Source organism: Typopeltis vanoorti, chromosome 22 (genome assembly GCF_054136105.1).
Source record: "Typopeltis vanoorti isolate ZY-2024b chromosome 22, IOZ_Tvanoo_1.0, whole genome shotgun sequence".
In the NCBI taxonomy this organism is placed as follows: Eukaryota; Metazoa; Arthropoda; class Arachnida; order Uropygi; family Thelyphonidae; genus Typopeltis; species Typopeltis vanoorti.
In genome coordinates this window covers 95,206,921-95,232,276 of record NC_143570.1, presented here as the reverse complement: position 1 = coordinate 95,232,276, position 25,356 = coordinate 95,206,921, and the positions used below count along the sequence as shown (strand labels likewise).

Sequence of the window (25,356 nt, the reverse complement as noted above, 5' to 3'; positions counted from 1 at the left end):
AAAGGATTATATACAACAGAATTTCTTCCATTATAAACAACCTAATACCTTCTGAGCAAGCAGGCTTCACACTAGGAAGAGGATATTGCGAACAAGTACTGGCTCTTACATCAATGATTGAGAATGGTTTTGAGAAACATCTGAAATCTAGTGCTGTGTTTATTAGCTTAACATCAGCATATGACACAGTATGGAGAAAGGGCCAGCTATTTAAATTTCTGAAGACATTCCATGTAGAAGAATCACCAACTTATTGAACAATATGCTTAATAACAGATGGATAGAGGTATTTGCAGGTAATTCAAAAAGTCAACCCCATAAGCTTAATAATGGATCCCTCAAGGCTCTGTACTATCTCCATTATTGTTTAATTTATATATTTATGATCTTCTTCAAACTAGTTTAAGGAAATTTGCTTGTGCAGACAATCCTGCAATAATCATACAAAGCACTAAGTTTAATGAAGCTGAAAAAATAATTACAAATAATTTGAAAATTCTAGACTCATATTTCAAACAGTGGCATCTAACCGAAACCTATCAAAAATTGAAGTATCTACCTTCCATCTTAATAACCAACAGGTTAATTTCCAGTATAACTCTTTAAAAGTTCTCAGTTAAACTGAATAACCTAAACCAAATTTGCCATGACTTGCAAAAAAAGCAAAATATTTCAATCTATTCATGTACAATTTTTAGTGAGTATGGTAATATGGAAACCTAAACTCTTGTTAAGGTTTGTCCAATTTTTTTGAATTTACATATAAGCCTCACCCAAATTATTTATTTCTGTAAGTTCCATGTATGTCTCGTCTCTTGAGGAGGGTTGCTGAATTATGAAAAATTATAAAAATAAATAATTTAAAATAAATTTAAGAATCCTTAACTCACCCACAGTACTAAATACTACAGGTTTACATTTTTCTGGATGAAAATTATGTAAAAAGAAAGGAAATTATATATATATATATATATATATATATATATATATATATATGTAAATAAGTTTTTTTACCTTGGGAATAATGTATATTAGGGTTACCGAGTAATTTTATAAACTTGGTTATTTTACTCCTAATCAAGTTTATAAAATTACTTGGTAACCCTAATATATAGTCAACCCTCCTATAATGCGATTAATTTGTAGCAAGTTATATGGAAACCGTGTTATAAGAAACTCAGATTTAACGTGCAAACCAGGTTAATTCGTGCCGCATCATATGGAAACCACACTATAAGAAACTCAGAATTAGTACGAATCAGACTGATTCGTACCGTATCATATGGGAACCACCCTTTAAATGATTTAAAATTTGGATTTTGTCCTCAAGAGATATAAACTTTCTTTTTAACTGTTTTCTTGTTTCTTTTGTGTCTGACATTATGCAAACCTGGGGTTAACAATTATTTTATTATTATTATATTACAACAAATAAAAAATATTACCTACAGTATTGTGTAATGTTGTCCAATTACGATAACACAAATTAAGCGAGCAAAAGGCACTTTATTGAACACTAATCGTGATATGTACGTCTGCAAGGATTTACAGACAGTTTCCTACTAAGTTGCACTTAAAATTGATGACAAAGTGGGTGGTTGCAACAGCGAAAGTTCGGCAGCGGCGAACTTTCGCTGTTGCAACCACAATTTTTTTGGATAAAAAAATTCACACAAATACGCAACAGCCAATCATACGGTCTATTTTAAGCATTAAAACAGAGCACTGTGAACAATCTCGCATCGTTTCTTCGCTTATAGGGGAATTCCCTGATAACTGAAATTGGAAAATGGTGATGTACCTTCACCAAAAAGAAGGGAATTCCCCGTTAATTTCAACTGTAAAAATTTAACACATAGATAAATTCATGCTATAGAGAATCTTCTTAAAACCAATTAAGTTGATGGAATGTTGTTGAACAGAAACCGCATTATAAGAGTACCGCGTTATAGGAGGGCTGTCGCAATTTTGGCTCCGCGCTATATGGAAACCGTGTTATAAGAGTACCGCGTTATAGGAGGGTTGACTGTACATTATTCCCAAGGTAAAAAAACTTATTTACATCTATATCTCCTCTGAGATTCTTATTCAAAATAAAAACATCTTGTAGTAACTTGTATAGGTAAAGTTGATAAGGCTCTGTATTACTAAAACCTTGGTATTTAGGGTCTAGCCACTGAGGAGAGAGACCTCAAAAAAGGTTGAAACTGGTCTGGGTAGTGACCCCCACCCATAATGTATTGCAGTATATACATCTCTTAGTGAGATGTGCTTTACATTATGGAAAATACTAAGAATAGTGATCAGAGCTTTACCCACCTTTACAATGAGTTGCCGTTGTCGGATCCTACTTCTTCCCGATCTATACTTTGGACCCGACATAATTACTATTATGATGTTCTTAACTAATTGATAAGTTGTAAGTTGATTTCTAATTCAAATATACAGAAAATTTATATTTAAAGACTGCGCCACTTTATATCTGAATTAGTTCAAGAATTGAAGAAAAATCAACCTTCAACTATTTCTCCTTAAAATTACATACTGGCCGAATATATTTGACTTACTTAATTTACCCAATTTGGTTCGAATATTTTATGAATGGTGCAGTAAAAGAGATTCAGGCAAAATACAACTTTAGATAAACAAAAACAAACATTTAATTTAGAACCACAAATTTTACACTTAAATTCAAATCAGTAATTAAGATATCACAAACATTTAAACTCCTCAGATAAATTCAATCATTCAACTCATACAATGGTAAATCTGTTATCTCTATAATACAGTCTTCTCACAGTTTCTTAAGTTCCAAATACAACAAAAATTGCAGTAATACCTCTTCACAAACAAACACTTTTAAATTTACATTTTAGCTAACTTCCTCAATGGTTATTGTTAGTATAAGGAAATTCTAGGATGAAACTCTCACACTTTTCTGCAAAGGAATATTAATGGTTGGAATAATCTTACCGATAATTTTCTTTCTTCATAAACTTACACGCAAACATTTTTATATAACTGTAAACACTTTGAGCAGTATACGGCACTCATTAAAATAAATCTTCTAAGCAATAACTGAATTAATCATCGGTCACAATACACATAAACAAACGTTCTTGCTTGAAGTACTACTGATCACTCATGAGTTAAGGCAATACACAATAATTCTTTATCTTGAGGTTTAATATGCACAGTTGTTCATTCCTCCTGCATTCAAATAATTCTTTAGGCACTATAATTCAAAACACAGCTAACGGTAAACTTCAATTTTACAGCTCTACTATTCTCTAGAAACTTCGTACTTTGCTTCAAGGTTCCGTATGTCCTTGAAAGGTCGGCGCTGAAATTATATCTCAACTCAAGTATTGCTAGTCTATTAGTAGTCACTCAGCTGTCTTCCGTAGCTATAACTGTTATTCTACAACTTATTAGTAAACCGCCTCTCGACTAGTAGACTTTATTTAGCTGCTTGAGTGACTTGCCGACTCGCTATTATCGCACTGTGATTCCCAAATGCCGAATGCTCCAATTCCAACCTAATGCCAATCCTCTCCTTTCTCTCTCTCTTAATTCTAATTTCAGCATTCATCGCTTTTTATATCCATTCTTCCCGCCTAAACTGTTCTACTAAAACTCTTTTCAATAAGCTTTCTCCTCACGTGGTGTTCCAAAAACGTGCTCGCTTACTTACATGCATCTCCATGACAACAAAACAAAACATAATAAAATTGAGCTATTACATAACATTAAATTTCTACAAACAGGAATAAATAGAGAATATTTACATTTCAATAATGCAGAATATTTACATTTCAATAATGCACAGTTAAATTATCAAATACAAACTCTTATAATATTAACATAGTAATCATTAAAATAGCTTAATAATATTTAATAGTCTTTTCATTATTAATACATATATCTTTGATTAAATAATTAAATATTAGACAAAATTAAGGTAGATATATGAATATTAAATTGTAAAATAAGTTGTTTACATTAAATAATATTTACACAAGTCTTGCTTGGTATATGGAAGATCATGTTGGATTCTGAACCAAATAATAATTACTTAAATCTCTACATAATCAGAATCCAACACCGTGGTGTTGCACCACCTTTAGACTTGAACTATGTTCAGGCGCAAACTTAATTGTTTGCTTACTTGGGGTTAGGAGTAAAATAACCAAGTTTATAAAATTACTTGGTAACCCTTATATATATATATATATATATATATATAAGGTGGTGCAGTGGGTCTAATTCTTAGTGTTCCAGTGGTTTCAAGCCACCTAGAAAGCGAAGCATGGTGTGTGCTGAGACAATAGCACCCAGAAATAATTGGCTGTGATTGGTTATGGTGTCAACCAATCCAATTGAATGTTGTCGTTTGCCATGTGTTGCTGTTTTTGTTTTCTGAGTTTCATCTGCTTTGCATGTGTGAAGTGTGAACTGATGTGTTTAGGACAACAATATATGCAAGTTTTTAATATATAATGTTCTTTAAATAATTTATAACTTTTTTTGCCCATATTTACAATGGGAAACAATTTTGATGATCTACTGAATGTCCTATTTTCTGCCAGAGCTTTGATGATTCTATGATTGTAGTCGAAGGAGGTAAGTCTCATCCTCCTCCTCTTACAAATATATGAGCAAGAACAGAGAAGCAAAACTGAGTACATGAGATACTTCTCAATTTCACAATACAATACAGTATAATGGTTAACTGGATGTGAAGTGTGGTCAACACTTTTTTTTGCTAGCCTTGTTTATTATTCTACAAAGAGAAAGGCGTTTCAATTTTCTTACAATTAATTGCACTGGATCAATTAAGATGAGCACTGATGCACTATGCATTCTAAAAACTTTCATATATTGATAAAAATGCAATCGTATGGTCAAATTGATGTGAATTTTGTAGCATGGGTTGCATAAGCTGCACACTCAACTGAAATGTGATGCCATTGATATATATGTGAAAATTTCCTAATAATAATGTTCTGATTTTCCATCAGAGCTGTTTTTTTAAAGTAATTATTATTATTATTATTATAAAAACCTCCATGGAGTCAAAGATTCATCGTGGGAGGTCCACTGTTATACACACAGTTTATCATACTGTGCCTTAAATATATTCATTGTCTCTACACACACCACATTCTCGGGCAAAGCATTCCAATCACTCACCACTCTCCATGCAAAAAACCTGCTCCTCACTCCCTTGCTCACACCCTCCTTATACAGCTTCCAGGAATGACCTCTTGTTCTTCTGCTATCCTCACCCATCCTGTGCAAAACCTCCCCGACATTAATCTGGTATTAACCTCTTAACAGCTTATATGTCTCAATCATATCTCCCCTCCTCCTCCTCCTATCCACTAATTTCTGCAAATTGCATTTTGTCAATCTGTCTTCATACTCTACACTCCAGAGACCAGAAACCACCTTAGTCAATCGCCTCTGAACTTTTTCCAATGCAATTTCATCTTTTTGAAAACCAGGTGGCCAGATCTGTGCACAGAATACATTAATACACAAAAGAACATGCAGGTAGATTATTATGTCTGTACACGAATGCTAGGAGTATCACAAACAATGGGGTAGAGTTTGTTGCCTTAGTCAATATGATGGGACCTCAGATTGTAGGCATTAATGAGACCTGGCTATCAGAATCAGACTCACATCGAGTGTAAAGGGTACATTATTTTTAGGAAGGATAGAGAGGATAGGAGAGGAGGGGGCATGCTGCTAATGATATCAGATGACATGAATCCAATTAGAGTTGAGAGTTATGATTGTAATACTGATACTAACAGTATTTCATGTGCCACTGAGTTTGAAGCCAGCTGGTGTGAGGTAGAAACTAATAAGATCGATGAATCTTGATGAATCGATGTGATGAATAAATGCATCATCAAATAAACAGGATGAGAGCGAAAAGAGTAATCATAATGGGAGACTAATTATCCAAATATTGATTGGTAGCAATAGAATCTCATGAAAAGAATGAAAATGTATTTATTGAGCTGTTGTGGAACAACTTCCTCAAGCAGCATGTGACAGAAGGAACTCGCGGTCAAAGAGTGTTAGATTTGATTATAGTGTCAGAGGGTGTTTCAGTTAAAGATGTAACTATTCTGCCTCCAGTTGGTGACAGTGATCATGTGGTACTCACTTGGGAAGTGACTAAGTTTATGAATGCATCCAGAAAAGGTTATATCCTAAACTACTAAGCAGGAAATTATGACCAACTGAGGAGTATACTAAGTTTAGTAGAATGAGATCAGTTGATGGATGGGAAGAATATTGACAATGCATTGGAAGCATTTAAACAATGCCTAAATGATGCAATATCAGAATACATCCTGAGAGTTCGAAGAATAAATAGGGTAAGAGTCAAATGGGTGTGTAATCTTATTAAGCAAGAGATTCATAAGAAAAGGATGATGTGGAAGCAATACTGTGTGCATAAGGATTATGTCCGTTATGAAAATTATAAGCTGTTGTATGGAAAGCAAAGCCTGAGTATGAAAAGAAACTGGCTCTATGTGCTAAAGACAACCCACAAGAATTCTATCGATATGCTGCAAGTAAAAGAAAGAATGAATATGAAAGAATAACTTTCTTTTAGTGTTACATGGTGATCAGCATTCATTTTTGAAATTATGGATTCTACAACCGTGTTAAAATAACTCCTTTTATTATCCCGACATTTTGATCTTCATATCAAGATCATCATCTGGAGCTTTCTGATCATGCCCTGAACACCTTACACAGAATTGACTGGAAAAGCACTAGTTGTTCTGCATCACACCAAAACATGGTATGAATGCAAATTTAAGGAAGCCTGTGATATCATTATCAACCACCCCAATCTGAATAATAATGATGGTCTAAAAATTCCATACATATGGAAGGCATATATTTGTCCCACGAATCCTTCCTCTCTAAGAATAACTATAAACAGAACTGTAGAAAATCCGGATCCTAAATCAAAAATAATAATTGTAACACTAAAAAAAAAAAAATAGGACATCACTGTTAAGGAAAAAATCTGTAAGAAAGAATGTTTATTCTTGTTGTAATTTATAAATAATGTTATTATTTTTATTTATTTTTTTTTAATAAAAAAAAACAATTGTAATAATAAAAAATAGGGCATCACCATTACTGGAAAGAAAACTATCTATAAGAAAGAATGTTTATTCATCTAATCATAAATTAAATCTAGCTTGATGTAATTTTTTTTTTTTTTTCACTAGAGGTCATGCCAGTAGAATAACATGTGATCAATTCATTGTTTCTCTAGCTTACAGTTTGTAATGTAATGCAGCTTGTCTTGCATATTTGTGTATGCTCCAGATGATGATCTTGATATGAAAATCGAAACGTCGGGATAATAAAAAGAGTTATTTTAACACGGTTGTAGAATCCATAATTTCAAAAATGAATAAAAGAATTAACTCTTCTAAATGCAGATGGCATGAGGGTTACAGATGAAGAAGAAGAAGAACAGATGAAGTTCAACTAATGAGTGCCCATTTTGTTAAAAACTATCAACCTGATGTATGCAACATTGAGCTCACTGCTACCTCTTCACTGGATGAAGAAACTCAGGTGTATGAAGATGAGGTATTAGAGTTTGTATTCAGCATGGGTGCTAAAAGAGCGTTCAGCTGAACTGGCTATTCCTTTGACCTGGCTGTTTAATATGAATCTCAGAACAGGGAAATTCTGCAGGAATGGAAAGAGTGTATGGTGATTCCATTGCACGAGGGTGGTGCTAAGACTGATGTATCCAACTACTATCAAACAATTAGTATCCCAGGAGTGGTAGTGAAGATTTTTGAAAAAACTGGTTAGGGCTCGCATTCAGAAATGGGTTGACAGTGAATCTCTTCTTTGCAATGAGCAACATGGGTTTACTAAGGGAAGGTCATGTTTTAGCAACTTGCTCACATTCTATAACAATGTTACCATCGAACTAGACAAGAGGAATGGATACACCATGATACTTTTGGATTTTGCTAATGCTTTTGACAGAATATAGCATTGTAGACTGTTGCATAAATTGAACAATATGGATTTGGATTATAAAATATTAACATGGATAAGAGGATCACTGAATGACAGATTTCAAAAAGTGGTATATAGGGGATGTGATTCTGTAAGATTTATGGTAACCAATGGTGTACCACAAGGATCCTTGTGGTACACCGTTATTCAATCTATACATTAATGATATTGAGAAGGATTTGACAAGAAACATACAACTATTTGCTGCTGATGCAAAGATAGGCAGGGTAATCAGGAATGCTGTTGATATGCAATACTTGCAGGACGATTTGAATAGGCTGGAATTGTGGGCATGGGAAAATGGATGTCAGTTCAATGTCAGTAAATGTAAAGTCATTCACTTCGGGGTGATTATATATCCAATGTCATATGATATTGGTGGGATTATGCTTGAAGAAACTGATGAGGCTAGGAATCTTGGAGTGTTAGTAGACAGGAAGTTGAAGTTCAGGGGCCACATAGCAAAGATTGCAAATACAACTCAAAAGTGCAATGCTAAAATGAATGTTCACATGTAAAAATAAGGTCTCACTTGGATTACTGTGTGCAGGTCTAGTCTCCTGGTTTCCATTATGATTCTGATATATTGGAAATAATGCAAAAGAGAGTGTTAAAAATGATATCAGGATTACGGAATACTGATTATGAAGAAAGATTGAGAATTTGTAGACTGCAGACACTAGCAAACAAGAGAAAGAGGGGTGATATGATTAAGACTTACAAACTTCTGAAAGGGTCCTATGGTTGAAGCAATTTCATCTCTCTCTCTCTCTCTCCATTTGTGTAACTCTGGCCTGTTTGACAATTTCTATCTGCTGTTAGAGTGAAATAATTTTCACCTACTGGAGCATTAACATCTCCCACCAAAATTGTAAAAAATGTGACACTGCTATTTAGTACTTGGTCTAGTGTTTCATAAAATGTATCGGTTTCTTCCTCTATGTGGTCTCAGGTTAGAACATAACTTTGTAAATCTCAGTTTGTAGAATTTGTTGACTCTGTTAGATGTAATCCTGTTTTTGATGTATTTTACTTCTTTGAGCTCCAGATGATCTCTAAACTATTTGGTAAGCCGTGAAGGGTGTATCTACACTACATGTGGGGGGGGGGGGAGCCTAGGGAAAGCATTTATTAACAATGGCCATACTCTCTGAGTTCTGCAACATTCCATTTCTGGAAATAGTCCACAAATAGGAAGTTAGGGATAAGTGGAGGATATACATTTGGCATTACTAGCCTAAATACATGCAGGAATGCATAAAGCATCATGTGCCTTTCTTCTTCTTCTTCAACCTTCTGGTTCTGTCCACTGCTGGACGAAGGGCTCCCCCATGATTTTCCAGATCGCTCAGTTTTCTGCTTCTCCCATCCATCTCACTCCTGCAATTTGTTCCAGTTCATCTCTCCACCTTTTTCTCAGTCTTACTCTTTGTCTTGCTCCGTCCATTGGTCTCCACTCTGTTGTTTTTCTAGTCCATCTCCCATCACTGCATCTGGCAATATGGCCAGCCCATCTCCACTTAGCCTGTTTAATGTATTTTACAATATCCATGACACCTGTTTGAGATCTTATCCAGATATTTGTCTTCCTATCTCTTAATGTTATTTTTAGCATACTTCTTTCCATGCGATGTTGTGTTGTTCGCAGCTTTTTGTTTAGGGCTTCTGTTAAAGTCCATGTTTCTCCTCCATATGTTAAGACAGGAAGTATGCACTGGTCGAAAGCTTTCCTTTTTAGACTCATAGGGATGTCACTTCTGAATATGTCTCTCATTTTCCCATAAGCCATCCATCCATCCAAGGTGAATTCTTCATTCAATCTCTTTTCTTTGGCACTCCTCAAAGGATAACAATTGGCCCAAATATACATATGAAGTAACTTGTTATATTTCATGGTTTTCAACTTTGATAGTTCTATGGTTTATGTATTTATTCATCATTATTTTTGTTTTTTCTCTATTTATTTTTAATCCCATTTCTCTGGAGGCTTCGTTTAGCTGATTTAGCCTTTCTTCCAGATCTTCAAGATTATCTGCTATCAGGACAATATCATCTGCAAATTTCAGATGATGCAGCCTTTCTCCATTTATGTTTATTCCTTTTGTTTCCCAATCAAGACTTCTAAAGATTTCCTCTAGTGCAGCTGTAAATAATTTGGGAGATATGGTGTCGCCTTGCTGGATGCCTTTTTGTATCGGAAACTTTTCACTGTTTTTATATAATTTAATTACAGAAGTTGCATTATTGTAAATATGTTTTAGTGTTTCAATATATTGTTTCTCAGTTCCCTGGGTTTCAAGTGCTTTTAGTGTTGCAGATGTTTTAACTGAATCAAATGCTTTTTCATAGTCTATGTAGGCCTGACATAAGGGTTTATTGTATTTAATTGATTTTGCAATGAGCTGTCTTAATGTGTGAATATGGTCCAGAGTATTGTAATTCTTTCTAAATCCAGCTTGTTCACAGGATTGCATTCCCTCTAGTTTAGATTTTATTCTATTATTTATAATTTTTGTGAAAACTATATATATATATAGTGGGAAGTAGGCTTATAGGTCTGTAGTTTTTAATTTCTTCCTTATTGCCCTTTTTAAAAAGTAATATTAAAAATGAATTGTTCCAATTTTTTGGAATTTTTCTCTGTTTTAGGCATTTATTGAAGAGTTTACTCAACTGTTTGATGACAGGGCTTCCTCCCAGTTTTAAGAAGTCTACCATAATTCCATCTTCTCCTGGGGCCTTTCCATTCTTCATTTCCACTTCACCTTGTAAGATCTCAGGAGCATCATGTTCTTCCTCACTTGAGTGATCCATAGATGATTCTTGGATGTCCAGGTCTTTGTCTTCATAGAGTTCAGTATAAAATTCCTGAATTCTTTTGATTATTGCGTCTCTATTTTTTATCAGTTTACCATTTTTTCCTCTTACAGCAGATATTTCCTTTGTTCCAACTGATAATGGTTGTCTTAGGACCTTCATATTACTATTGTTTTCTATTGTTTCTTTAATTTTCCCAGTATTATATGATCTAAGTTCATGTTTCATCCTTTTACGTATAGTTTTACAAATTTCCGTATATTCTATTTTATTAGTGTCATTCAAATCTCTTTTCATATCTCTTCTTTTCTTCATCAGATCTAAGGTTTCCTGTCTTAGTTTTTCCTCTCGTTGGTGCCTTTTTTACACCTCCTATTTCTAGTGCACAATTCAAGATAGATTTTATTAATATTTCATTAGCATCATCGATGGTAGTATCTGTGTTTAACTTTTTTAGTTCATTTTTTAGTGATTCTCTATAACAGCTCTGATTGTGGTAGAGGTTTTGTAGATTCACTAAATTGAACTTTTTTCTTATGAGCTTATTCCGTTCCCATTTTTTGTTAATCCATACTTTTGCCCTTAATAGTCTGTGGTCGCTTCCTGTGTTAAATCTATTAAGCACTTTAGTATTATTTATTATATATCTGCTGTTGGAGAGGATGAAGTCTATTTCATTGTTTGTCCATTTGGGCTTCTCCAAGTCCATTTTCAGTTGATTTTCTTCTTGAAAAAGCTGTTCATAATAAAGAGGTTATTTTCTTCTGCAAATTCATTAAGTCTTTCTTCTCTTTCATTCCTCTGTCCAAATCCAAATTTAACAATGGAGTTCAGATGGTCATCTTTAATACCAATTTTGGCATTAAAATCACCCATTATAATTATGTAGAATTATTGAATGTGGATTCTAATGTTTCATAGAAATCTTCTATCTCTTCATCTGAATGGTCCATAGTTGGGGCATATACTTGTATAATTTTCAGTTGGTATCTTTTATTTATAAAGAGACTTAGTTCAGCTATTCTTGATGTTATTTTATTTACAAACAGGACATTGTCCTTGATTGTTTTATTTATTAGGAATCCTACACCACCAGCTGAGTTTCTGTCACATTCACAGTGGTAGAGTAGATGTCCATCTTTTGGTCACGAGAGTTTCTTCTTTCCTTATCTCTGAAAGGCCCACAATGTCCCATTTTATATGTTCCAATTCCTTCATCAGTTCTTCCAATCTATCATCATCCCGTAGAGATCTGCAGTTATATGTTATTACTAATATCCTTCTATCATTGCGCACTGTAGGTGGACATGTACCTTTAAGTTAGTCTATTTTGAATAAACAGAGAGAACTGTTGATTGAAATCACTCCAAAGAACATAAGAAATACTGACAAACCATTATGGCAAGTCAGGTCTAATAAACTATACTTTTGACACCCCTCCTCAAGGTAAGATATAACAAGTGATGGAGCTGAAAGGATATTTCTTGGTTTTGTGGCAGCTGGGTTGTTTTGAAATTACAACCTAAGCAAATTATGGCTAAGTAAATTAGTGGAATATGTGCGCGTGTTAATTGTATGACATTTTGCTGGCCAGTTTACTTTTTTTTTTCTTTTTTCACAAGGAAAAAAAAACGAGTTTTGAAGGAAAAAATGTTTGCCACTTCCATATGACTGGTGACAGATGAAACTCCTTTCCTACTTTCAAAATATATGACTAGTAACTTACCAAATTTGGAGACTACAATTCTATGATCATTTTTAGACAATAGAGGAAAAAGAAAAGGGTGCTACTTGCTAAAACTTATTAGCAATTCCATTTAGCATTTAACTCTTTCAATTAAAATTTGAAATGTATCAACTGTCTATTGAGAGCCTAGGGAAAGCATTTATTAACAATGGCCATACTCTCTGGTTTCTATAACATCCCATTTCTGGAAATAGTTCACAAATGGGAGGTTAGAGATAAGGTGGAGATATGTGGAGGATATACATTGTGCATTACTCGCCTAAATACATGAAGGAATGCATAAAGCATCATGTGCCTTTAAGTTAGTCTATTTTAAATAAACAGAACTGTTGATTGTAATCACTCCAAAGAACATAAGAAATACCACATGCGTGCCACATAGTTTGGTGATTCTGTTCTATAAGATGGTAATTTGAATCAATCTAAATACTAGCAGAATTAAGAAATTCATACTTATCAAATGCATGAATTAATTGAAAATATTTTACTATAGCTTTCATAAACTTTAGTGACACTTAATTCAGAATATTTAATGACAGATTGCACAGTCCAACACAATTTTTGCTGACTTTTATATGAGACTTGTTTTTTACTAATTTCGGTGTGCTGATTTCAAATATCAAACCCATTTTTCTCTATCACATCAGGTTTTTCCTCTATGGCATTTTCTTTTTGTTAATTTGTAAGTTTTTGATAGTTTTAAGGAGGCAGTAGGCAGTACTATTTAGAGGATCAAAAAAATCGATTTTTTAATATTATTTTCTGAAAGTATGTACTTTTAAAAATCTGTTCCTAACTTTTTATCAAGAAATTCGAAAAATTCTCGTAGATATAGCCTATTATTCAAAGCGGTGCACAGATCAGAATCAGGGCGCTCACCACGCTCGCTTGTTAGTAAACGAATAAATGCATAAGAACCTGCAAAGGCACGTACTGGCACTTTGAATGAGAGAGAGGCTGATAATTAGATACATAACTACTTAACAATATTCATTAAAAATTACAAGAATATTTATAAAAAAATAACAATTTTACTTACACGAGTTTCAGGGAATAAATTTTTGTTTGTAGCAAAAATTTATTCCCTGTGTGTTCTGTTTTGGCAATCCCTTTGAATACTCCAACAGTAGTCGGCCATCATGTGAGAATCCCATCTTCCTTGGTACCGATCTTCCATAGTTTTTAAGTCTTGATGAAATCTTTCGCCTTGTTCATCACTTACAGCACCTAAATTCGTGGGAATCTATCAAGATGACTGTATAGGAAATGAAGCTTTATGCTCATGTTGCAACCTAGGCACTGGAAATTTTCAAGCATTGTTTCCACTAGATCTTTATAATTGCAAGCTTTTTTGTTTCCAAGAAAATTATTCGCAACCATCATAAATGAAGTCCAGGCCTCTTTCTCAATTTCGTTCAGAGAGTTGATGAAATTTGGGTCTCTCATTAAAGTTCTAATTTGCGGTCCATCAAATACACCAGCTTTAATTTTTTCATAACTAAGTCGTGGAAATTTTTCACATATGTATTGGAAACAGTCACCTTGTAAATCTAAAGCTTTAACATACTGCTTCATAAGACCTAGTTTGATGTGTAGAGGTGGAAAAATGATTTTTTCTCTGTCGATTAAAGGTTGATTTATAACATTCTGTTCTCCAACATTTAAGGATATTCTAAGAGGCCAATGTTTCTGACTCCAGTGTTAGTTTCTAGCTCGACTATCCCAGAAGCATAGAAAACACGGAAACTTTGTATATCCTCTTTGAAAGCCAAGTAAAAAGTTCTCCATTTTAAGATCCACACAGATGATCCAGTTATGATCTGTATATTTTAATAACTTCAGAACCTTTTTAATGTCCTCATATGTTTCCTTTAAGTGGACTGAATAGCCAATAGGAATTGAGCCATATACATTCCTATTGTGTAGTAAGACACCCTTGAGACTTCTGCTTGAACTGTGGATAAATAAACGCCACTCATTTGGATGATATTGTACAACACTCATTTCAGTTAGTAAACCTGACACATTGTTACAGTAAACAAACCCACACTCCTGTTTAAAATATTGTAAGATTACTTTCCCTGCTACGATAAAAAGTTATCTTCGTATCTTGCTCCAGTAAGTTTTTTTCATTTAATCTTGAAGCTAACAATTCCGATGATTCCTTTGATAGGCCCAAATCTCTTACTAAGTCATTCAATTCCACTTGAGTAAAACGTTGCTGTCCAGAACTAGAAATTAAATTTTCATTGTCTAAATCAACATCCGGGTCTTGCTCCTCAAGAAGATCTGGCATATCCCGATCATGCTCGTTCTCAAGTAAAGGAAGTCCTTTATAAATTGGCACGCCTATTTCAGTGGAATGAGCAACTGGCCGAATTGCTGAGTCGAGATTTGGATATATAATTTTTTTCTTATTCTTCTTATTATAACCAGAAGTCTGAACTAAACAAAAATAGCAATCCTCTATGTGATTTTTCAGTTCACACCAAATCATTGGAATGCCAAAAGCTAATTTTTGGCGTTTTCCCTTGCTCCACTGTCGTAAATTTTCTACACATGACTTACACACTTTATTTGGAGCCCATGACTTGTCCTGATCTGCAATTTTTATGTCAAAGTATGCAAAGTACACTTTCTTGACGAAATCAGTGATATTTGTCCTTTGGCTGGGAACAGTAAGCTGCCACAAATGTAGCAGAAGGAATCTACACTATTGACACAATTTCGAGTAGTAGACATGATGTATTTTCTTCACTGCCAACTAACATGCAATTAACAAGACAAAAAAAACCAGAGACTTTATTTAAAAGTTATAAGCACTCATCATACTTTCACGATCGATTAACGATTGACTGATTTCGATCGTTCTTTGTCCGCTATGACGCATATAGCATTTATTTGTTTTAGGCAGTTGTCATCGCCTACTTTTCATCACCTAAATGTATTAGGTCGGTTATCGGCCTCTCTCGCATTCAAAGCACCAGTACGTGATGTTGCAGGTTCTTACGCGTTTATTCGTTTACTAACAAGCGAGAGCGGTGAGCGCTCCGATTCTGATCTGCACACCGCTTCAAATAATAGGCTATATCTTCGGGAATTTTTCGAATTTCTTGATAAAAAGTTAGGAACAGATTTTTAAAAGTACATACTTTCAGAAAATAATATTAAAAAATCGATTTTTTTGATCCTCTAAATAGTACTGCCTCCTTAAAACTATCAAAAACTTACAAATTAACAAAAAGAAAATGCCATAGAGGAAAAACCTGATGTGATAGAGAAAAATGGGTTTGATATTTGAAATCAGTGCACCCAAATTAATAGAAAACAAGTGTCAGATCATAATCAGCAGAAAAAAAATTTTTCTTTGTTGGGCAGTTATCATTTAAAATTTCAATCATATGATCATTCTCATGACAAAAAAAAAAAAATTATATATATAAGCATGTAGACTTGGTCATTTCATGGATATATAAGTAAGAATTTATAAGGCAAAAACCTGGAATAAGATGGTAGCAATTATTTTAATTAAAAACATGACATTAATTCTTTTTTTTTTTTTTTAATTATTATGTTGCATCCATACAGAAGAGGTTAGTTGATCAATCTATAGTACATTAGTACCATATATGGTAGTGGGCTGGGAAAAGAGGAACTTGTTTACATTTCATTTAAAAGACTGTGAAAGGATGGTGAGCAGTAGCTGAATATGTTCCAACAAGTACTAAGTGGGGAAATTATCGAAGCTATTTCAAATGAACATTTCCCATGGAAATATTTGTAGAATACACATAGCGTGGAAAACAAATGTCTGTGTAAAAGTGGGGGCAGTGAGTTGGTAAGAGATGGGTCATTAATAAATCTAAATGCTCTCCTCAGTACTGAGTCAAGTATTTTGAGAGAGCTTTCATGCCCCCCCCCCCCATTATGTAAGAGCAGTATTCAATAGCTGGGAAGATTTGTGATTTGTAACAGCTGTTCAGGAGTGAAGTAACTTCTTGAGCAAAAGAGATATCCTAATTTATTAGAAGCTGAGGATTCAATGGTTGTGATGTGTTTATGCCAGGATGTCAGAGTAATTCCAAGGAGAGAAATGTCAAATTATCTGGAAATTTGGGTGCTGTCAAAAACAATACTGAGAGAAAAATGGTTCTTTTTTATGAGAAATAAGACAATATTGGGTTTTATTAGAATTGAAGTTGACGAGGTTATCTGAACCCCATTGGAAGATGGCTTGAAGATCAGTATTGAGGGAGGTGGTGGTTGATACTCTGTAAGTTGAGGTGAGTTGTGTAGAGTGAAGTTTATCAAATGAAAGGGAGAAGTGCAATGTACTGTCATCTGCAAAACTGTGTATTGGGTTGAAGGTCAACTGAAGTAGGTCATTGATATATAGCAGCAACAGGGTTGGTGAGAGGACAGAACCTTCTGGAACCCTGGCATTAGTTGAATGGTGAGAAGATAAGGAACCATCCATCACCATACTCACACGTACACAGTTACATATGATTTCTTCAGGCATAAACATGAAAACTATTAGACAAACAGTAAAGACTAACAAAGGTGACAACCACTTTGTAGTTATACAAGAGAATGATGTTTCTAAAATATTTCAAACTGTGCATTGCATTGTTGAGCACATTGGGTTTGTTTATGAATTTATTTATATGCATTTCACTAATAATGGCCAGAATGTATTCAGACAAGTTTTATATATGAGTTTATATTTAGATATTTTGGATCCAATGGCATTTCAAAGAATTTCCAAATTCTTCTCTCTATTATGTCATTACTATCGACTATTCATCAGACATCAGATGCCATACAGTCACTCTGTTGCTCAGTAATGCACCACACCAGCCTCACTAGGAGGTCCTTTTGTATGCTTTTCTGGAAGCATCAACTCTCTGAAGAACAGTCATTCCAGACACACCATCTATCCATCTCAATGAGGGTCTACCTCTTTTTTCAAGAAGTATACCTTCCACTACTATTGAGAAGCTCTCCTTACATCATATCAATTCCAAAGTATTTCAACTTTCTGGCAATATCAAATTTCTGACAATGTCCTTAAGGAGCCTTAGTTCTACCAATCCTTTCTAACACCCATCTGTTTGTCTGCTTTTCAGTATATGATATCCTATAACAGCCTTCTGTAACACCACATCTCAAAAGCAGCTATCCTTTGCCTATCAGACTTCTTTAGGTTCCAAGTCTCACATACATAAGTCACTGCTGGAAAAACAGTTATATCCAGAATCCTTAACTTTCTTCCTGCTAAGATAGATCCATCCTCCCAGATATTAGTCAAGTCTCAGACTTTTAGCCATTCCTAATCTTCTTCTGACGTCTTCTGAACAGCAATTCTTCACATCAATAATGGATCCCTGGTCCTCGAACTTGCTGACTTCATCAAATCTTTCTCCATTAAAAATACACTTATTTCTCAGGAGCTTCCTTGTCTATTTCTTTTGAGAACCATAATCTTTGTCTTGCTAAGGTTGAGCTGAAGTCCCCTGTTCTTACTGATCTCGTTAACTTTGTCAAGAATTTATCCTAATTCTTCTTTGTCATTACAAAGGAGTACTGTATCATAAGCATTACCTCAGATTATTACTGGTCTATCAACCACCTATCCTAATTCCTGTCTTAAGCTCATCGCTACCTGATAATGCCCTAAACATATATACGAAATAGGTGAGGAGAAAGTAGGCATCCTTGCTTAACTCCCTTTCCAACCTGAAACTAATATCAGTTAATCCAACCCCCTGTATTACCATGCCTTCTTGCTCAATGTACAATTTATCAACTGATAACTTGTAAAATAACTTGGGAGGGGAGAGTTAAAAAGTATGAAAATAATCTTAGAGAGCATAAACAGGTCTGCTTGCCAGTCTGCTTGGCTAAGAGGTTAATGTATCTGCTCTCCAGCCAAAAGGCTGCAGGTTTGAATCCCACATTGGGCATGGATATTTGTGATTGTGAAAATACTAGCAGTGGGCAGTAGATGGTGTTGATGTAGATGATGCAGTTCACTGTAAGTAGTGGAGATTGAGAGTTGGAGATCAGGTGCCCTCCCTTGATGAGTCTTTGGACTCCTACGAGATGTCACATAATAGAAGTAATAATAATAATAATGTATTGAGGAAAATAAATTATTTTCATTACTTCCCACAGTTTCACATGCTGAACACAATCAAATGCTTTAGAGTAGTCTATGAAACGCATTACTATATGGAGTCATCTGTCTAAGGCAAAAGTTCTGATCTCTGGTACTCTCACGTTTCCTAAAATTTGCTTGTTTCTCAGCCTTAACTTTGGCCTCAATCCTATTTAGAATGATCTTTAATACATAATGGATCCCTGGTCCTCAGTACATTAAATGGCATTAATGTACTGAGCCTGTACATTAATGCCATTTAATGTCAGCATTGACATTAAATGGCATTGAAAATAAATCTAAAGAAGACTGTTGGTTACAAAAATCACTAAATCTCTCTTCGATCTCACTTCGCAACCCAGCTAATTTTGTAGCGTATTCATCAAGAGATGAACAGTTGGGCTCAGCGAGAAGCTGAAAATAAGTTAAGTCTTTTTTTGTGAGTCGTGCCTCCCAAAGTTTGAGCTTGGCCATAAAAGCTTTGATGTGATCAAAAGAGTGTGCACGAGTTGATCTTTGGATTGTAGCCGCATATTTAGGTCATTCATATGCAACAAGATGTCGGTCACAAAGGCGAAGTCTGTCATCCACTTCAGATCATTGAATTCTGCAATGGCTTCCCCTTGGTTTGCATGAACTGCTGTATTTCACTCCCTAAGTCAAAGACTCTTAAGAACGTTCCCTCTGATCAACCAAAGCACATCACTATAACCACATCGCTGTGATTCGCTTCGCACTCTTGGAATTGACGATGATTCAATTCTCTTGCCCTAATAATGTTGATGACAGTCACAATAACTTGCATGACATTCTCAAATCCAATAGTTTTTGTGCACAAATTCTCCTGGTAGATTAAACAGTGGTAATGGACGAAATCTTTTCTTTCTAGTTCCGGTTCTAACTGTAGCAGTGAAGCAAACCCTTCTTCTTTCCCACCATAGTAGGGGCACCGTCTGTTACCACACCCTCGAGGTTGGTTAAGCTGAGGTCAAAATGCTGGAGCATTTTCTTAGCGGCTTCAAGAATATCAGCGCCTTTTGTCGTTCCCTTCACAGGTACGAACAACAATTCACAGTTCTTCTGTCACAGTGAATTGTTGTTCAATGCCACGGACAAAGATAGTCAGTTGTGCTATATCCTTCACATCTGTACTCTCACCTAAAGCAAGTGAATATGACGTAAATTCAGACGACCATTTTTTTTAAAGTTCCTTCATGTCATTGGCAAGTTCTTCAACACATCGTGCTACAGTTATCCCAGACAAACTCGGTTTTTTAAACACTTCCTTATTATTTGGGCACAGAATTTCCCTAGCAGCGATGAGACACTCTTTCACAAATTCGCCATCCAAGAAGGCTTTTGATTTTTTAGCAATTTTTTCATGACTTACTTTGACAAACACTTCACTCTCTTTCCTCTGCCTTTTAAACGTACCCAGCTAGCATTTTAAATCAATTTGGAGACATTCACTTTGTCCACATGAAGTTGCCTTGAAGGGGATTGAAATTGGATGCACGCTTTGTCTCATAGTATCGATTTATATTGTATTCTTTTGATACTGACACACGACAAAACAAACACACCGACTTATCGTCGATTGGCACAAAAAAAGTACAAATTGGTCCACTTTTAATTAAAAACCTGACAAGAATCACTTGATTTACGCTTTTTACTCGTAGATGCCATACTGATGGAAGGTGAACCAAAAAATTATCCAAAATGGCTATGTAATAGTTATTCTACACTGAATATGTCTCACACTAACGAAAAAAGTCTGGCAATATAAAACCACAATAGGCTATGGCTGACAAGACAAACTTGCGTGCGCTTATACATGAATATCACACTGTTCATGACTGATTGACTGTGGATGAGATCCTCTTGCATTTATATGAAAATAACGAAGTATCGAGAACCTTCGAGATGTATCTGGAAGGCACTAGACAGTGCACTCGAACGAACTACTGCTTCAGCCATCTACCTGTGATGTTAGTACTAGTACTAGTACTTAAGTACCGCTTGGCGCTGAGAGATGGCTAAAGAAGCCATCCATCAGCCATCTATTTAATATTTATTTTTATAGGATTTTATGTAAAGTATCAAATACACAGCGTTCCTTGTGAACCTGGAAAGCATCTTACAATTCTAAATGCCGCAGTATAGCTTAGTGGCCAGCGGGCTTCATTGAAATTATTTTTTATTTAATCGCATTTTAATATTAAGTAGTTATTTTTTCAAAATGGCTGGTGGACCACGGCAAAGAGTTCCACAGGCCACCTATGGCCCATGGGCCATTCGTTGAAGACCCCTGCTCTAATAGCATTTAAAAACAACCTATGAGTTTAACAAAGATACCAGGCTAGTTCTCTGATCTCTTTATCCTCTTCCTCCATGTCTATACAGGACTCCAAAAACTTATAAAGAAGGTATAACTCGACATCCGACAGAAGGGAGAGTTTCTCCAACACACCTTCTTGTGACTCATCTAGCTAAATGACTCATGGGTCTGATAGGGTAATCGAGCATGTTGTATTCGGTATCAGCAATATTGTCTTTGATGAACATGACATTTGAGCAAACTTTGATATAGTAACTTTATTTACTAACATTCCGCCTAAGGATCTCCTCATCTTCCGACAAGATAGATTCTCAAAGAAAATTAAAGCACTCCTCAAACACTGTATCTTCTCTGGATATTTCAAGTAAAATAAGACAACATACACACAAAAGTTGGAAAGGCTATGGGCAGTCCTGTTTCACTAGTTTGGCAAATCTTTATATGGAAGCATTTTAAAAAAATTCCTAGGATTATACTATAATTCTAGGACATTCCATATACTATAACCTGAATTACGGAAAAGGTAAAAATGACGATATATTCTTAGACTGTGCCTGTAACCATGAGCTACCATCACTTCTGGATTTTCATGATCCTCCATCATCAACATCCTAACATAAAATTCACCTATGAGTTAGGATCTAATGGTTCACTCCCATTTCTGGATCTTAGACTAACTAAAAAATCTGGTAAATTAAGTCTATATTTTAAGAGCCTACACACACACACTGACAGATATCTACATGCCTGTTCTCATCATTATACACCTTAAAAATTAAGTATTATTTCTACACTAGGTGCAAGAGTCCACTGACTCATTACTGACAAGGATGAATTAGCCAAAGAACTCCAATATTTAACAAATTTCTTCCAAATGGCTATAACAAGTGCTTTATCTCTAGGCTACTTAGCCAACATGAGATTAGAAATATATCTAATAACGAGGAAAACAGGGGCTTCATCTCTCTTCCATATATTAATTCCATTTAAAAAAAATGGTAAAAATACATACATATAATTAGAGAACAGAAAATCAACACCATACTCATCCCCTTTATCAAGATAAGACCAATAAAATATCTGAGTATCTGTCAGCTATTGTGAAAATGTGGGTCATCTTACTATGAACAGACAGAAAAATCAAGAAATGCATTGAAAAATCATCCGATATATCAAATACCAAAGAAGTGAGGCCTCAGCTTAGTCATCACATGTACTCTCTTCAGCAGCTCCACAAGATGCTTTGGCAATGAGACATCAAGTTTTGTTATGCAATAAATCTGAACTATTACATCACTGTTAAAACGTAATCTAGAGAAGAATTCAGGTATCCTTATAAATGACATTCGATCCAAAACATCTAAATATAAAGCTAAGTATCAACTTGTCTGAATACATCCTAGCCATCATTAACCAAGAGCGTGTACGTGAATGTATAAATATGCCCAACGTGCTCAACAATGCAATGCACAATTAGAAATATTTTAAAATCAGTATCTTGTATAATTACATAGTGGTTTGTCATCTTTGTTAAACTTTACTGTTTGTCTACTAGTTTTCGTGTTTACACCTAAAAAAATCCTATGTAATTAGGATGAAATGTGTTTTTAATTAAAATAACTGTTACTATCTCATTCTGGTTTTATTATATTATATACCATGAGTGTGCGTGAGCGCACGCAAACTATATATATATATATGTAGGTGGTCTTAAAAGTTCTCAGCCTAACAATGAAAAAACAAATTTATAATTTCAAAATTATTTTTATTTTTCAACATAATCTCCCTTAAGATAATACATTTATTTTAGCACCATCATCGTGTCCCTGTAGTGGTTCTCAGTAAGATCTGCAAAATACCCCTCTACAACTGCAATTACCTCTTGATTCAAAGAAAAACGCTCACCAGTGAGGAAGATTTTTAGTTTAAATTACACAGTTTAAATAAATTACATAGTAGGGTGTCTGTACACAGCAATGAAAGTTTACATAAGAACAAATGTAAATTTACTGCTTAGAAAATTCTGAAAATAATTGTTTGTCACTTTACTGGACACTAAAATGTCTTGAAAAAGTGGTACATTTGTTCTCAAGAGCAGGCTTTATGGATTATCTAATTCACCTGTGGTATACTAAAAATAAACAAACAATAGTTTTACAACTTTTCATCAGAGAAATTCACATAAAAATTTAGTGAAATAGAAACAGAAGACTAAATTTGTACATGGATGGGCAGATGAAAGCCAATTTTAATACAGCATATGCATTATTTGTGTAACAAACTTACCTTTCCTTCCACTGCAACAACTTTACAAATTAACCACCCTTGAAGTTCTTGAAGAGAGAGAGAATTAGTATCTCTGACATCCTCTGGTGTAGATGGTGGTCCAATTGCATGCTTAATTTTGGGTGTCTAGAAGTGCAGGAAATGGAAAGAAAAAGTAATGCATTTATTCTTTTAATATAAAGTTAGGTGTATTTCAATAAACATAATTAATCATTCCTCATGAAATTTTAAATCTCAATGCATATACAAGAAAAAAGAACTGAGCTGGCATCAGTGCACTGCCTTAAGCTTGCATGTAATGTAGAAAGATGTAAGAAATATTAAAATGACTCATGAAATCGTAAACACATTAAAGAAAATACACACCTCTTATAATATTCATTAACTTGCATCTTATGCCATCATCATCATCAAATTCCTGCCATGTATCCTCAAGGGGTGTACAGGATGACAGTACTACATGAAAAAATTACATCATTACTAACTTTCCTATCTACAATTTTCCTCCAAATCAGTCTGTTACTTGTCAAGACTCCAACATTATCAGATCTTATATTTCTATCGTCTAAGGCACTTTGTACCGTATCAATCCACCTATATCTTGGTCTTCCTCTGGGTCGTTTTCCTACCAACCTGGCAGAGAACACTTGTTTTGCTAATCTTTCCTCTCCCATTCTATTTAAGTGACCATACCACCTGAGATTAGCTCTGCTAACGCAGTCCTGGATGCTGACAATGTCAAGTTCTTTCCTAATATCCTCATTTTTAATATGATATTGCCATTGATGCCATCTGTTCACGCCTCTAATCTTTCTCAGGACTCTCATATCTGCGGTCTCTAGTCTTTGGTCAAGTGTTTTACTTCTGACCCAGCTCTCAGATCCATAAGTTAAAACTGGTTTGAACACTGTCTTGTATACAGCTAATTTAGTGTTCCGACTAATTTCTTTCTTATTCCATATGAATTTATTCAATTGACTTCCCACCATACCAGCTTTGTTGATTCTGTTGTCTATTTCTATATTTAATTTACCATCTTCAGTAAAAATCATGCCTAAGTAGCTGAAATGTTTTACTTGTTCCACAGGTTCTCCATTCACAACACAGTTGACATTTTCAATGATTCTGCCTATTTTCATTGTCTTTGTCTTTTTATTGCTGACCTTATGCCATCATTCTTATATATATATTGTACTAACAGTGAATTTCAGCTGACAATGATACCACACCATACTATACAAACAATGGCAATGTGCTAAGTGAAGAATACCTTCACGGAGTCAAAAGAATAACACAAAAGCTACTGGGTTGGAAATACCCGGATTTCAATCTCATCTAGGATAGGATGTAAGGAATTTTATGTATAAAAGATTTATCAATTGAGATTAAGATAGACAATCTTATAAACAGACAGGGTTTTTTCAGAGAATGAAGTCATATGTGTGCTCATAATTAAGCCATCCTCTCCAATTTTATCAACGATTGAGCCTCTTATGATTTTCAACTGATGAAGATGAAATACACTATGAGCTGTTCACTGAATACCTCAACCATGTCCTTTGCAGCAGTTACCAATCTATCACTTTCATCCATTATCATTATCATCATCTTTTCTCCAATTTTATCAACGATTGAGCCTCTTATGATTTCCAACTGATGAGGATGAAATACACTATGAGCTGTTCACTAATACCTCAACCATGTCCTTTGCAGCAGTTACCAATCTATCACTTTCATCCATTATCATTATCATCATCTTTCCAGATAATTTTTCTTTCTACTTACCACATATTGGAAAAACATTCCTAAGATTTTTCTTAGCCTGATGTGCTAATTTTTGGTCATACTGCAATTTTGGTGTCCTAACCAACTGCATTACCTTCCTAGTCTGCTCTTGGTACTCTTCAATCACTGGAATGCTATCAT

General features: G+C 34.7%; 1 protein-coding gene across 5 annotated transcripts in view; it reads right to left on the bottom strand.

The window, feature by feature from the left end:
• RhoGAP19D (Rho GTPase activating protein at 19D) overlaps window positions 1-25,356 on the bottom strand; it is a 503,360-nt gene that overhangs the window by 185,541 nt on the left and 292,463 nt on the right. For all 5 annotated transcript variants that reach the window (XM_090412052.1, XM_090412051.1, XM_090412054.1 and 2 more), the window contains one exon: window positions 23,431-23,556. In XM_090412052.1, the coding sequence (XP_090268178.1) occupies window positions 23,431-23,556 (126 nt within the window). The remainder of the gene's footprint in view (window positions 1-23,430; window positions 23,557-25,356) is intronic.